The sequence below is a fragment of the Salmo salar genome, chromosome ssa18 (assembly GCF_905237065.1).
Source record: "Salmo salar chromosome ssa18, Ssal_v3.1, whole genome shotgun sequence".
NCBI lineage: Eukaryota > Metazoa > Chordata > Actinopteri > Salmoniformes > Salmonidae > Salmo > Salmo salar.
In genome coordinates, this window is record NC_059459.1 from 67,920,805 (window position 1) to 67,937,070 (window position 16,266).

The window sequence follows — 16,266 nt, forward strand, 5'->3', positions numbered from 1 at the left end:
AGAGGAGTGGGAGGCATACACCTCACAAGTCCTCAACTGGCTGCTTCATTAAATAGTACCCGCAAAACACCAGTCTCAACGCCAACAGTGAAGAGACGACTCCAGGATGCTGGCCTTCTAGGCAGAGTTCCTCTGTCCAGTGTCTGTGTTCTTTTGCCCATCTTAATCTTTTCTTTTTATTGGCCAGTCTGAGATATGGCTTTTTCTTTGCAACTCTGCCTAGAAGGCCTGCATCCCGGAGTCGCCTCTTCACTGTTGGCGTTGAGACTGGTGTTTTGCGTGTACTATTTAATGAACCCACCAGTTGAGGACTTGTGAGGCGTCTGTTTCTCAAACTAGACACTCTAATGTGTCATACATTCACGATGCAATGGCATGTTGTGCATGGTCCCTGAGAAATAAACAAATAAATAAGTCTGATCTTTTTCCTTTCTGTCTTATAGGTTCTCGTTGTGAGCTGGAGATAGATGAGTGTCTGTCCAGTCCGTGTCTGAACGGGGGTGTGTGTGACGACCTGATGGGGGGTTACTCCTGCACCTGCCTCCCGGGCTACTCTGGTTACAGCTGTGAGGTCAACGTGGATGAGTGTAACAGCGCCCCCTGTCTGAATGGAGGGACATGTCAGGACGCGGTCAACAACTTCAGGTAACAAGAAGGAACAACATTCGACCGCTGTCAACCAGCCAAGCAGTGGTGTACTTTTATCTATTTATTTTGTATTATATATCATCTTTTACATATTTATGTTTTATTTATGTGGAAAATATGTATTGAATTGTTTTCAAACTTGAGATTTTAGTGAAATATGGGTGGGACTTCAGTCAGTTATTCCAGATTTGTAAGGCTTAAAAGAATATGATTGTGTATGAAGTGCACTGAACAGGTATATATGACAGTCTTCTCTCTCTGTATCCAGGTGTCAGTGTGTGGAGGGCTTCCGCGGCAGGCTGTGCCAGGTGGATGTTGATGAGTGTCAGGCTAACCTCTGTATCAACGGGGCCACCTGTATAGACGGACCGGGCTCCTACACCTGCCGCTGCCCTCCCGGGTTCAACGGAAGCAGGTGTGAGACAGGTATAGACGCCATGGAGGAGGAGTAGAGAGAGGGGGATGAGTGGAGGAGGGGTAGAGAGAGGGGGATGAGTGGAGGAGGAGTAGAGAGAGGGGGATGAGTGGAGGAGGAGTAGAGAGAGGGGGATGAGTGGAGGAGGGGTAGAGAGAGGGGGATGAGTGGAGGAGGGGTAGAGAGAGGGGGATGAGTTGAGGAGGACTAGAGAGGGGGGATGAGCGGAGGAGGGGTAGAGAGAGGGGGATGAGTGGAGGAGGGGTAGAGAGAGGGGGATGAGTGGAGGAGGAGTAGAGAGAGGGGGGATGAGCGGAGGAGGAGTAGAGAGAGGGGGATGAGTGGAGGAGGAGTAGAGAGGGGGGATGAGTGGAGGAGGGGTAGAGAGAGGGGGATGAGTAGAGGAGGAGTAGAGAGAGGGGGATGAGTGGAGGAGGGGTTAGAGAGAGATGGGGATGAGTAGAGGAGGAGTAGAGAGAGGGGGATGAGTGGAGGAGGGGTAGAGAGAGGGGGATGAGTGGAGGAGGGGTAGAGAGAGGGGGATGAGTAGAGGAGGAGTAGAGAGAGGGGGATGAGTGGAGGAGGTGTAGAGAGAGGGGGATGAGTGGAGGAGGGGTAGAGAGAGGGGGATGAGTGGAGGAGGAGTAGAGAGAGGGGGATGAGTGGAGGAGGGGTAGAGAGAGGGGGATGAGTGGAGGAGGGGTAGAGAGAGGGGGATGAGTGGAGGAGGGGTAGAGAGAGGGGGATGAGTGGAGGAGGGGTAGAGAGAGGGGGATGAGTGGAGGAGGGGTAGAGAGAGGGGAGTGAGTGGAGGAGGGGTAGAGAGAGGGGGATGAGTGGAGGAGGAGTAGAGAGAGGGGGATGAGTGGAGGAGGGGTAGAGAGAGGGGGATGAGTGGAGGAGGAGTAGAGAGAGGGGGATGAGTGGAGGAGGGGTAGAGAGAGGGGGATGAGTGGAGGAGGACTAGAGAGAGGGGGAGGAGCAGTAGAGAGAGGGGGATGAGTGGAGGAGGGGTAGAGAGAGGGGGATTAGTGTATAAATGTTGGTACAAATTGAAGTAATTAAAATAATAAGTAGAAATAAATAAAAAGCTATTGCTCGAACCAACGAGTCTGTTGCTCAACCAGGAGTGGTTTATTTTTCTTACCGAAATGATTCAACAGAAAGGATCCTTTGTCGGGAGCTCAAGCAGAAGAAAAGTAAATGTGAGGTTTCACTACTCATTGGAGGCATTGGTGCCGAACGTCTGGTTGTCTAATCGAAGGAAATTGCTTTCTTAAAGTTTGATTTCACAGCCTAATGGACTGGTCTGGTCATTTTTCCTGGATCAATATCTATTTAATATGAATCAGCAACTGCTCCTTTACCTAAAAATCTATTTTCATACACACATAATTTCTGGCCCAAAACACTTTTTCTCCTTCTAACCTCAATGACCTGGAAAACTGCTCTTCCTATTTACACCTAAAACTTTTTCAGAATAATTGTAATGTTTTTTCACTCATTTCCGGCCTAAACATTTTCTTCCCTTCAGAGATGTCGACCTCATTCAACCTGGATTTCGAGGTGTCGGGGATCCATGGTTATGTAATGATGGACGGGGTGATGCCGGCGCTGACGGAGATCACGTGTACGTTCTGGATGAGGTCATCAGACACCACCAACTACGGCACGCCGGTCTCCTACGCCGTGGAGGAAAGTGACAACGCCTTCCTGCTCATAGACTACAACGGGTCAGTACTGACACACACATGCAGGGGAACATACATTTTCATGCGCGACTAGGGAGAGTGACTAGGACGGATATTTGTTTACTTCTGTAATTGGAACTAGTTGTTATTCTAGTCCACACAAAATGCTCTCTCTCATTCTCTCTCTCTCTCTTTCCCCCCCTCCTCCCCCTTCCCAGGTGGGTCCTATACATCAATGGTAAGGAGCGGATCACAGATTGCCCGGCGGTTAACACGGGTCAGTGGCACCACATTGGGGTGTCATGGCGAAGCTGGGACGGTGACTGGAGGGTCTACATCAACGGAAACCCCTCAGACGGAGGGAAAGGCCTGTCAGTGGGCAGCACCATCCCAGGTGTTGTGCTATCCTCAGCCAAGCTCATTCTACTGTATCATCTTAGTACCTCATTGAGTCCTCATAGTCTGCTGCTTAATAGTATCTAAGTGTGGCAAAGTGTGGCGTATCAAAAAGTAGAACGATGCTATTTTGCGGGTCTTAATAAAGTAATAGCAATGAGGTTTTGACATCTTTTAGGCAGATTTCATAGAACTCAAAGACTAGTGGTTAACCTCTGAACCTTGACCCTGTCCTGCAGGTGGAGGGGCATTGGTGCTGGGCCAGGACCAGGACCAGAGGGGCGAGGGTTTTAACCCCGTGGAGTCCTTCGTGGGGTCCCTCAGCCAGCTCCACATCTGGGACAGAGTTCTGGATCCACAACAAGTAAATCACACTGACACACACACATTCAGACTGTCCTACTGCTTTATAACCTGAAACACACACTCACAGACGAGAACCGTAGCTGGTGTGTCACTATCTGAATACAACTTCAAGCTTGGTTACCAGATCTGTTTCTGTTATAGAACTTGTTTTTCATTGTCATGATAATCATGCTTGACACACAAAAGAGTTGTCTCAAGCAGAAAGATACTGTTGTCCAGGCTACATAACTACAGTATATGAACTAGCAACTGGCTCTCCAACTTTTCTAGCATGAGAGCTACTTTTTAAAAATTAAACGTCACAAGCTACTGATTTTCTTCTAGGTTTTAAATAGGCACATTCTCCTCTCCTCTTCTCCCCTGCAACTCTTCCCCAGGTCCTTGGTGTACAAGAGAAAGTAGTGCACTATGTTTTCTGTCAATATACCTGGTATATATTTTCCCAAATTATGTTCTCAGATTTATTTTTCACTCTTAAAATTGTTCATAGAGAAAGAACAAAACGGAATGTTCTGAGTCCATGTCAATGCTTAACCTTTTACTGCAGTGGGATAAATCAGGGTCACACAGAGTGTTTCTTGGTAGTCTTAAACAAATTTTCTTTGAAACAAAAGTATTCCCTTCACACACATGGTTATGGGCTTAAAAAAAGAGGACATCTGTACCATGTCAGATATAGAGCTGAAATGTATTCCATTTTGACTTTGCATCCCAATATTACACTTTATATACATCACAGAAGACTGAAATATAGAAACACCAGATTTTTTGCATATTAATAACATTCCACCAATGAGGCCACTAGGTCATTTGACAGCAGGAAAGGGATACATCACATCAGAAGATGTTTTTTTTAGGTCCGGAAGAAAACAAACCCCCCAAATATTTTTGTGTGTAATTCCCCTTTAGTTGCACGTCTGGACCTTTAAGCTGCGGGTCTTATGATGGTTCTGTACTGCTGCTGCTCTTTTCATGGCAAAGTTTGAAAAGAACAAATAATAGATACAAATGATATACTTACTGATGACATGTTTCTGCCAGGTAAGCCTACTTTGGTTAACATTTAATTGAGAAGGTTTTCAGGAAAGTATTTCTGTCAACCCACAAGAGGGTTATCACATCAACTGGCTTCACACAGAGTGATAGACAATGGTAAACCACACAGACAGGGGCAATATTGCTGGAAATAAATTGGCAGATATTGTGTTAGGTTTGGCTTTTTAATCCAATAGTGGCTAACCAGGGGTGGGATCATGTCAGTGTTGTATTGGTCAGATAGAAGCTTGGAGCTTGCAGTGTCTGATACTTGTAAGATTTGTTTATGACAGTCAAAATCACATCCAATCAAATTTTATTGGTCACATACACATGGTTAGCAGATGTTAATGCGAGTGTAGCAGAATGCTTTTGCTTCTAGTTCCGACAGTGTAGTAATATCTAACAAGTAATCTAACAATTCCCCAACAACTACCTAATACACACAAATCTAAATGGGTGAATGAGAATATGTACATATAAATATATGGATGAGCGATGGTGCTCCCTCTGCTGTTTCCTGAAGTCCACGATCATCTCTTTTGTTTTGTTGACATTGAGTGAGAGGTTGTTTTCCTGACACCACACTCCGAGTTCCCTCACCTCTTCCCTGTAGGCTGTCTCGTCTAGCCTTCCCTGTAGCTCAGTTGGTAGAGCATGGTGTTTGCAACGCCAGGGTTGTGGGTTCGATTCCCACGGGGGGCCAGCAAAAAAAATGTATGAAATTGTATGAAATGTATGCATTCACTACTGTAAGTCGCTCTGGATAAGAGCGTCTGCTAAATGACTAAAATGTAAATGTAAAATGTCGTCGTTGTTGGTAATCAAGCCCACTATTGTTGTGTCGTCTGTAAACTTGATCATTGAGTTGGTGGCATGCATGACCATGCAGTCGTGGGTAAACAGGGAGTACAGGAGGGGGCTGAGCACGCACCCTTGTGGGGCCCCAGTGTTGAGGGTCAGCGAAGTGGAGATGTTGTTTCCTATGTTCACCACCTGAGGGTTGCCCGTCAGAAAGTCTGGGACCCAATTGCACAGGGCGGGGTTGAGACCCAGGGCCTCCAGCTTGATGATGAGCTTGGAGGGTACTATGGTGTTGAAAGCTGAGCTGTGGTCAATGAGCAGCATTCTTACATAGGTATTCCTCTTGTCCAGATGGGATCCAGATGCGGTGGAATATGTGACAAATACATATACGTTCAAATTTGTTTGGCAAAAACTCATGGCGGGATGTAAGCTACTGGTAGCTCGCTATCGACCTGTTGGAGACCCCTGAACTAGCATGTGTGGATACTTCTGTGGCAAAAAATGTACAGTGAAGATGCTGGTGGAAACAGGTACAAAAGTAGCTATATCCACAGTAAAATGAGTCCTATGTCGACATAACCTGAAAGGCCGCTCGGCAAGGAAGAAGCCACTGCTCCAAAACCATCTTAAAAAAGCCAGACAATATGCAACTGCACATGGGGACCAAGATCGTACTTTTTGGAGAAATGTCCTCTGGTCTGATGAAACAAAAATAGAACTGTTTGGCCATAATGACCATCGTTATGTTTGGAGGAAAAAGGGGGAGGCTTGCAAGCCGAAGAACACCATCCCAACCGCGAAGCACGGGGGTGGCAGCATCATGTTATGGGGGTGCTTTGCTGCAGGAGGGACTGGTGCACTTCAAAAAATAGATGGCATCATGATGATGGGAAAATGTTGTGGATATATTGAGCAACATCTCAAGACATCAGTCAGGAAGTTAAAGCTTGGTCGCAAATGGGTCTTCCAATTGGACAATGACCCCAAGCATACTTCCAAAGTTGTGGCAAAATGGCTTAAGGACAACAAAGTCAAGGTATTGGAGGGGCCATCACAAAGCCCTGACCTCAATCCTACAGAAAATTTGTGGGCAGAACTGAAAAAGTGTGTGCGAGCAAGGAGGCCTACAAACCTGACTCAGTTACACCAGCTCTGTCAGGAGGAATGGGCCAAAATTCACCCAACTTATTGTGGGAAGCTTGTGGAAGGCTACCTGAAACGTTTGACCCAAGTTAAACAATTTAAAGGCAATGCTACCAAATGCTAATTGAGTGTATGTAAACTTCTGACCCACTGGGAATGTGATGAAAGAAATAAAAGCTGAAATAAATCATTCTCTCTACTATTATTCTGACATTTCACATTCTTAAAATAAAGTGGTGATCCTAACTGACCTATGACAGGGAATTTTTACTAGGATTAAATGTCAGGAATTGTGAAAAACTGAGTTTAAATGTATTTGGCTAAGGTGTATGTAAACCTCCGACTTCAACTGTATGTGTGTGAATCACCAATAATTTTCTGTACCTCTGTCCCATGAAGTAACCTCCATATTTCTCCGTAGATCAAGATTCTAGCCAGCACCTGCCCAGGGAAAAACATCAGAGGCAACGTCCTGGCCTGGCCTGACTTCCTCAATGGGGTGGTGGGGAGAGTGAAGACTAACCCCAACTGCATCTTCTGTGCTGGTGAGGGACAAATATAGGATCAGCTTACACTGGCCAAGTCCTAACCTTAACCATAGGCGGAGGGGGCATAAAACAGATTTTAAATCAGTGTGTAGGAAAACATTAACCCACTCCATTCTCCTACTTCATGACATTTGTGTTTGTCAGACTGCCCCCAGCTAGAGAATGCAGTGCCTCACCTGCGTGCGTCCAGTCCAGCAGTCAGTCCCGGGTCTCAGACGCAGCTGTCCTGTGCTCCCGGCTTCTACCTGGTGGGGGAGCCGCTGCTGCAGTGTCACAACAAGGGAGAGTGGAGCCACGCTCTGCCCCGCTGTGAACGTGAGGGACCATTAGTTACACATGCACAGACACTTACACTGTACACACACACATCCACGTATAAACATAGAGACAGACACACACACACACACACACACACACACACACACACACACACACACACACACACACACACACACACACACACACACACACACACACACACACACACACACACACACACACAAAACAGAGGTTAAATCCATAAGCATAGCCTGTGTACTGTCTATCTATAGGAGTATCAGATGAGGTAATACTTTCTCCATTTATAACCAGACATTTACATTGTAACCTGTGTATAGGAGTGAAGTGTGGTTCTCCTTGGCCCCTGGAGCATGGTCTGTTCCAGGGTGCCGACTACCATGCAGGCAGCTCTGTGGTGTACCAGTGTAACCCTGGGTTCTACCTGCTGGGGGACGCCAAGGTCCTCTGTACCAACAGTGGGAATTGGGGAGGCAACCCGCCCGCCTGCCTGGGTAAGACTGAAACTGACACAGTGGATGAATATAAATGGCATAAACGGTACTTACACTATTTGCATCATACAATTCATGTATATCTACCGTATTTAGAGTGTATGTCCATGAATACAATGTTTTCAAACAGCGCAGAGTATAACGACATGCGTGTGTCCATACAGATGTTGATGAGTGTGCACTGGGCTCAGACTGTGATGAACACTCCAGCTGTCAGAACACAGACGGCTCCTACACCTGCACCTGTATCCACCCCTACAGCGGAGACGGGAAGAACTGCACAGGTAACACACACATACTGTAACATACTCTAGGCCTGGACCATACCACCTGAGCCAAACCTTTTCCCCCGGTCAGTTCATGTGGTCAGGAAAATCACATTTCCCCAACAATTACATTCTTCCTAGTTATAGGACAAGTTTCAAAACCTCTTAGCTACAGTACTGTATCGCAATGCCTCTCGTGCCTTATTGCTTCATCATCATCAAACATCTACAGTTCGCAGAGTACGACCCTGCCTCACACAGGAAGCGGCGCAGGTCCTAATCCAGGCACTTGTCATCTCCCGTCTGGATCACTGCAACTTGCTGTTGGCTGGGCTCCCTGCCTGTGCCATTAAACCCCTACAACTCATCCAGAACGCCGCAGCCCGTCTGGTATTCAACCTTCCCAAGTTCTCTCACGTCACCCCGCTCCTCCGCTCTCTCCACTGGCTTCCAGTTGAAGCTCGCATCCGCTACAAGACCATGGTGCTTGCCTACGGAGCTGTGAGGGGAACGGCACCTCCGTACCTTCAGGCTCTGATCAGGCCCTACACCCAAACAAGGGCACTGCGTTCATCCACCTCTGGCCTGCTCGCCTCCCTACCTCTGAGGAAGCACAGTTCCCGCTCAGCCCAGTCAAAACTTTTCACTGCTCTGGCACCCCAATGGTGGAACAAGCTCCCTCACGACGCCAGGACAGCGGAGTCAATCACCACCTTCCGGAGACACCTGAAACCCCACCTCTTTAAGGAATACCTAGGATAGGATAAAGTAATCCTTCTAACCCCCCCCCTTAAAAGATTTAGATGCACTATTGTAAAGTGGTTGTTCCACTGGATATCATATGGTGAATGCACCAATTTGTAAGTCGCTCTGGATAAGAGCGTCTGCTAAATGACTTAAATGTAAATGTACAGTTCACCTCTGCCAAATGTTTTAATCCATTCATATCTGCTGGCACTTCAAGGTGCAGTAGTTACAGTATCAAACCTTTTTTCTCTGTATTTCTGTTATCAATCTAGAACCAGTGAAGTGTGAGAACCCGGGGGCTCCAGAGTTCGGCTATAAGGACGGTATTAACTTCCTCATGGGAAGTGAGGTCGTGTTCACCTGCGAGGAAGGCTACGAGCTGATTGGTTCACCTCACGTCCAATGCCTGGAGACAGGAAGCTGGAATGGTGTTTTCCCATACTGCAGAGGTATAGAGGACATCAACATGGTTATATGTAATATATGTTGTAGTAATAATGATAATGATAATCATGATATAATCATAATAATAATCATTATTATCATAATAATAATAATGATAAGGAAAGTCATGATATAATCATAATAATATAATCATAATAATGATAATCATGATGTAAGCATAATAACAATAATGATATATTCATAATACTAATAATATTATTAAATGTAATTGGGGTGGCAGGGTAGCCTAGTGGTTAGAGCATTGGACTAGTAATTGGAAAAGTTGCAAGTTCGAATCCCTGAGCTGACAAGGTACAAATCTGTCGTTCTGCTCCTGAACAAGGCACTGTTCCTAGGCTGTCATTGAAAATAAGAATTTGTTCTTAACTGAAATTAAATAAAGATAAAGATATAATAATAATAATATATGGCATGCCCTACTCAAGTGTTCTGTTTGGGTTTCTATATCATCTCAAAAAGAATCTTGTTATCACATAATGCTTTGTTGTCACTATCAGTAGAGTTCCAGCATTGTTATGTACGATATGTTAATGTTTCCAGAAATACCCAGTTTCATGACAGTCCATCTGCATTTGAGTAATCTAGTACAGGGCACTACCCTCTTATCCATGAGGTTCTTAGACAACTGTATAAATAACACAATTATCCTGATTATGCCCATCAAGCCTTCATAGCTCTCAGATCTTCCTAACCAAAGCCTTCAGTCAAAGCGGTTATAATGGAGGCTTGATGTTGGGTAACGAGCAACAAATGCTAACTGTTTGTTTTTATCCTGAACACTCCTACTCTCTCTCTCTCTCGCTCTGTCTCTCTCTCTCTTTCTCTCTCTCTCTTTCTCTCTCTCTATGTCTCTCTCTTTCTCAAAATCAACTGGCATATACAGTGAGGGAAAAAAGTATTTGATCCCCTGCTGATTTTGTACGTTTGCCCACTGACAAAGAAATGATCAGTCTATAATTTAATGGTAGGTTTATTTGAACAGTGAGAGACAGAATAACAACAAAAAAATCCAGAAAAACGCATGTCAAAAATGTTATAAATTGATTCCCTCGGCCTTGACTCCCTCAGCGTGTGTGTGTGTGTGTGTGTGTGTGTGTGTGTGTGTGTGTGTGTGTGTGTGTGTGTGTGTGTGTGTGTGTGTGTGTGTGTGTGTGTGTGTGTGTGTGTGTGTGTAATGGGTGATTATGTTCTGTGCAGCTGGCTCTTTGTCTACCCTGAACTGTTGAAACAGAATCTTTCTATTGCACCGTTGGCAGGGCCGGCTGAAAGGCCTCTGGACCGGGCCGCTGGCCACTGGATCTAACCCTAACCCACACAAGCTCTGGATCTATCCCTTACCCACACTGGTTCTGGATGTAACCCTAACCCACACAAGCTCTGGATCTATCCCTTACCCACACTGGTTCTGGATCTAACCCTAACCCACACAGGCTCTGGATCTATCCCTTACCCACACTGGTTCTGGATCTAACCCGAACCCACACGGGCTTTGTATCTATCCCTTACCCACACTGGTTCTGGATGTAACCCTAACCGACACTGGCTCTGGATCTATCCCTTACCCACACTGGTTCTGGATCTAACCCTAACCCACACTGGTTCTGGATCTAACCCTAACCCACACTGGCTGTGGATCTATCCCTTACCCACACTGGCTCTGGATTCACCCTTTACTCACTCTGGCTGTGGATCTATTCCTTACCCACACCGGTTCTGGATCTAACCCTAATTCACACTGGCTGTGGATCTAACCCTAACCCACACTGGCTGTGCATCTATCCCTTACCCACACTGGTTCTGGATCTATCCCTTACCCACACTGGCTGTGGATCTATCCCTTACCCACACTGGATCTGGATCTACCCTTTACCCACACTGGCTCTGGATCTAACCATAACCCACACTGGCTGTGGATCTAACCCTAACCCACACTGGCTGTGGATCTATCCCTTACCCACACTGGCTGTGAATCTAACCCTTAACCACACTGGCTGTGGATCTATCCCTTACCCACACTTGTTCTGAATCTTTCCCTTACCCACACTGGCTGTGGATCTAACCCGAACCCACACTGGCTGTGGATCTATCCCTTACCCACACTGGTTCTGGATCTATCCTTAACCCACACTGGCTGTGGATCTAACACTAACCCACACTGGCTGTGGATCTATCCCTTACGCACACTGGCTCTGGATCTATCCCTTACCCACACTCGTTCTGGATCTATCCCTTACCCACACTGGCTCTTGATCTAACCCTAACTCACACTGGCTGTGGCTCTAACCCTAACCCACACTGGCTGTGGATCTATCCCTTAACCACACTGGCTGTGGATCTAACCCTAACTCACACAGGCTGTGGATCTAACCATAACCCACACTGGCTGTGGATCTATCCCTTAACCACACTGGCTCTGGATCTATCCCTTACCCACACTGGCTGTGGATCTATCCCTTACCCACACTGGATCTGGATCTACCCCTTACCCACACTGGCTCTGGATCTAACCGTAACTCACACTGGCTGTGGATCTAACCCTAACCCACACTGGCTGTGGATCTATCCCTTACCCACACTGGCTCTGGATCTATCCCTTACCCACAATGGCTGTGGATCTATCCCTTACCCACACTGGTTCTGGATCTAACCCTATCTCACACTGGCTGTGGATCTAACTCTAACCCACACTGGCTGTGGATCTATCCCTTACCCACACTGGTTCTGGATGTATCCCTTACCCACACTGGCTGTGGATCTAACCCGGACCCACACTGGCTGTGGATCTATCCCTTACCCACACTGGCTGTGGATCTATCCCTTAACCACACTGGTTCTGGATCTATTCTTAACCCACACTGGCTGTGGATCTAAAACGAACCCACACTGGCTGTGGATCTATCCCTTACCCACACTGGCTGTGGATCTAACCCTAACCCACTTTGGCTGTGGATCTATCCCTTACCCACACTGGCTGTGGATCTATCCCTTACCCACACTGGCTGTGGAGCTAACCCTTACCCACACTGGTTCTGGATCTATCCCTTACCCACACTGGTTCTGGATCTAACCCTAACTCACACTGGCTGTGGATCTATCCCTTACGCACACTGGCTGTGGATCTATCCCTTACCCACACTGGCTGTGGATCTATCCCTTACCCACACTCGTTCTGGATCTATCCCTTACCCACACTGGCTCTTGATCTAACCCTAACTCACACTGGCTGTGGCTCTAACCCTAACCCACACTGGCTGTAGATCTATCCCTTACCCACACTGGCTGTGGATCTAACCCTAACTCACACTGGCTGTGGATCTAACCATAACCCACACTGGCTGTGGATCTATCCCTTACCCACACTGGCTCTGGATCTAACCCTAACTCACACTGGCTGTGGATCTAACCCTAACCCACACTGGCTGTGGATCTATCCCTTACCCACACTGGCTCTAGATCTATCCCTTACCCACAGTGGCTGTGGATCTATCCCTTACCCACACTGGTTCTGGATCTAACCCTATCTCACACTGGCTGTGGATCTAACCCTAACCCACACTGGCTGTGGATCTATCCCTTACCCACACTGGCTGTGGATTTAACCCTAACCCACACTGGCTGTGGATCTATCCCTTACCCACACTGGCTGTGGATCTATCCCTTAACCACACTGGTTCTGGATCTATTCTTAACCCACACTGGCTGTGGATCTAACACTAACCCACACTGGCTGTGGATCTATCCCTTACCCACACTGGCTGTGGATTTAACCCTAACCCACACTGGCTGTGGATCTAACCCTAACCCACACTGGCTGTGGATCTAACCCTAACCCACACTGGCTGTGGATCTATCCCTTACCCACAATGGCCCTGGATCTGACCCTAACCCACACTGGCTCTGGATCTATCCCTTACCCACACTGGCTCTGGATCTATCCCTTACCCACGCTGGCTGGGGATCTATCCCTTACCCACACTGGCTCTGGATCTATCCCTTACCCACATTGGCTCTGGATCTATCCCTTACCCACACTGGCTCTTGATCTATCCCTTACTCACTCTGGCTGTGGATCTATCCCTTTCCCACACTGGATCTGGATCTACCCCTTACCAACACTGGCTCTGGATCTAACCCTAACTCACACTGGCTGTGGATCTAACCCTAACCCACACTGGCTGTGGATCTATCCCTTACCCACACTGGCTCTGGATCTATCCCTTACCCACAGTGGCTGTGGATCTATCCCTTACCCACACTGGTTCTGGATCTAACCCTATCTCACACTGGCTGTGGATCTAACTCTAACCCACACTGGCTGTGGATCTATCCCTTACCCGCACTGGTTCTGGATCTATCCCTTACCCACGCTGGCTGTGGATCTAACCCGGACCCACAGTGGCTGTGGATCTATCCCTTACCCACACTGGCTGTGGATCTATCCCTTACTCACACTGGTTCTGGATCTATTCTTAACCCACACTGGCTGTGGATCTAACACTAACCCACACTGGCTGTGGATCTATCCCTTACCCACACTGGCTGTGGATATAACCCTAACCCACACTGGCTGTGGATCTATCCCTTACCCACACTGGCTGTGTATCTATCCCTTACCCACACTGGCTGTGGATCTATCCCTTACCCACACTGGTTCTGGATCTATCCCTTACCCACACTGGTTCTGGATCTAACCCTAACTCACACTGGCTGTGGATCTAATGCTAACCCACATTGGCTCTGGATCTATCCCTTACCCACACTGGCTCTGGATCTAATCCTAACTCACACTGGCTGTGGATCTAACGCTAACCTACACTGGCTGTGGATCTATCCCTTACCCACACTGGCTCTTGATCTAACCCTTACTCACACTGGCTGTGGATCTAACACTAACCCACACTGGCTGTGGATCTGTTGCACTTCAACAACTACTATGATTATTATTATTTGACAATGCTGGTCATTTATGAACATTTGAACATCTAGGCCATGTTCTGTTATAATCTCCACCCGGCACAGCCAGAAGAGGACTGGCCACCCCTCATAGCCTGGTTCCTCTCTAGGTTTCTTCCTAGGTTTTGGCCTTTCTAGGGAGTTTTTCCTAGCCACCGTGCTTCTACACCTGCATTGCTTGCTGTTTGGGGTTTTAGGCTGGGTTTCTGTACAGCACTTTGAGATATCAGCTGATCTAAGAAGGGCTATATAAATACATTTGATTTGATTTGATTTGACCCTAACCCACACTGGCTCTGGATCTGACCCTAACCCACACTGGCTGTGGATCTAACCCTAACCCACACTGGCTCTGGATCTATCCCTTACTCACACTGGCTCTGGATCTGACCCTAACTCACACTGGCTCTGTTTCTAACCCTTACCCACACTGGTTCTGGATCTATCCCTTACCCACACTGGCTGTGGATCTAACCCTAACCCACACTGGCTGTGGATCTGACCCTAACCCACACTGGCTGTGGATCTGACCCTTACCCACACTGGCTCTGTATCTAACCCTTACCCACACTGGTTCTGGATCGAACCCTAACCCACACTGGTTCTGGATCTAACCCTAACCCACACTGGTTCTGGATCTGACCCTAACCCACACTGGCTGTGGATCTATCCCTTACCCACACTGGCTCTGGATCTGACCCTAACCCACACTGGCTGTGGATCTATCCCTTACCCACACTGGCTCTGGATCTATCCCTTACCCACACTGGCTGTGGATCTATCCCTTACTCACACTGGCTGTGGGTCTAACCCTAACCCACACTGGCTGTGGATCTAACCCTAACCCACACTGGCTGTGGATCTAACCCTAACCCACACATGCTCTAGATCTAACCCTAACCCACACTGGCTCTGTATCTAACCCTATTCCACACTGGCTCTTGATCTGGTCCACACTTGCTCTTGATCTAACCCTTGTCCACACTGGCTCTTGATCTAACCCTAGTCCACACTGGCTCTTGATCTAACCCTAGTCCACACTGGCTCTTGATCTAACCCTTGTCCACACTGGCTCTTGATCTAACCCTTGTCCACACTGGCTCTTGATCTAACCCTAGTCCACACAAAATAATATGTTTTATGATACAGAGTACACTGTGTTTTGATTGAGATAACACATGATGTCTTGCCAGAAAGAATGTAACTGTTGTTTCTTTATGATCGAATAAGATGACCAAGCGCAGGAATGAGTGGGAACTCTGAAATGTATCTTTTAGTTATTTCGAATCACTTAATGGATTTTCAAAATGTACAATGTTTCTGTTTGAATTGAATAAAGTAAATTTTTTTCTACATCTTGTTACATTGAGCCTTGACATGTGTGCCCGGGGAGCTGTTGTGGGGGGTTAAGTGCCTTGCTCAATGGCAGGCAATGGCATCTAGGATTTGACAGCAGCATCCCTCTGGTTGCCAGCTTACTTCCTTCCAGATTTTTCCCGTCGGACCCAGGATTCGAATTGGCAACCCTCCGGTTGCTGGCTCGCCTCTCTAACCGCTAGGCTACCTGCCCGCCCTATCTATGTCTGTGTGTGGGGAGACCAGGCAAGCTCAGGCTTGTGCCTTACTGAGCTGGTTCCCCTAGCCTGGGTTTGTGCTATCATGCCAACCTCTTGTCATGTCAAACCATGCATGATAGCACAAACAGACTGGCACTCAGGCTAGGTTCCCCTGCAAGGCTTTCATAAGAAAGAAAAATCTGGCAGGAAGTAAGCTGGCAACCAGAGGGATGCTGCTGTCAAATCCTAGATGCCATTGCCTGCCAGTGTGCCCTTGAGCAAGGCACTTGCTCAAGGGGCACACAGTGTGGCAACCCCCTGCGCCTCTCCCCAAAAAAACGATGTGTGGAGGGGTTGGGTTAAAAGAGGAAGTAACATTTTGGTTAGACCTTGTGCGCAATTGACCAATTACGTGATCTTAATAAATAGTATGCATATA

General features: G+C 47.3%; 1 protein-coding gene across 3 annotated transcripts in view; it reads left to right on the top strand.

Moving 5' to 3' along the window:
- LOC106577822 (sushi, von Willebrand factor type A, EGF and pentraxin domain-containing protein 1) overlaps positions 1 to 16,266 on the top strand; it is a 192,705-nt gene that overhangs the window by 133,004 nt on the left and 43,435 nt on the right. For all 3 annotated transcript variants that reach the window (XM_045701416.1, XM_045701415.1, XM_045701417.1), the window contains 10 exons: positions 444 to 645; positions 917 to 1,074; positions 2,598 to 2,796; positions 2,973 to 3,148; positions 3,390 to 3,514; positions 6,923 to 7,046; positions 7,194 to 7,364; positions 7,667 to 7,840; positions 8,005 to 8,124; positions 9,126 to 9,302. In XM_045701416.1, coding sequence (XP_045557372.1) covers positions 444 to 645; positions 917 to 1,074; positions 2,598 to 2,796; positions 2,973 to 3,148; positions 3,390 to 3,514; positions 6,923 to 7,046; positions 7,194 to 7,364; positions 7,667 to 7,840; positions 8,005 to 8,124; positions 9,126 to 9,302 — 1,626 coding nt within the window. The remainder of the gene's footprint in view (positions 1 to 443; positions 646 to 916; positions 1,075 to 2,597; positions 2,797 to 2,972; positions 3,149 to 3,389; positions 3,515 to 6,922; positions 7,047 to 7,193; positions 7,365 to 7,666; positions 7,841 to 8,004; positions 8,125 to 9,125; positions 9,303 to 16,266) is intronic.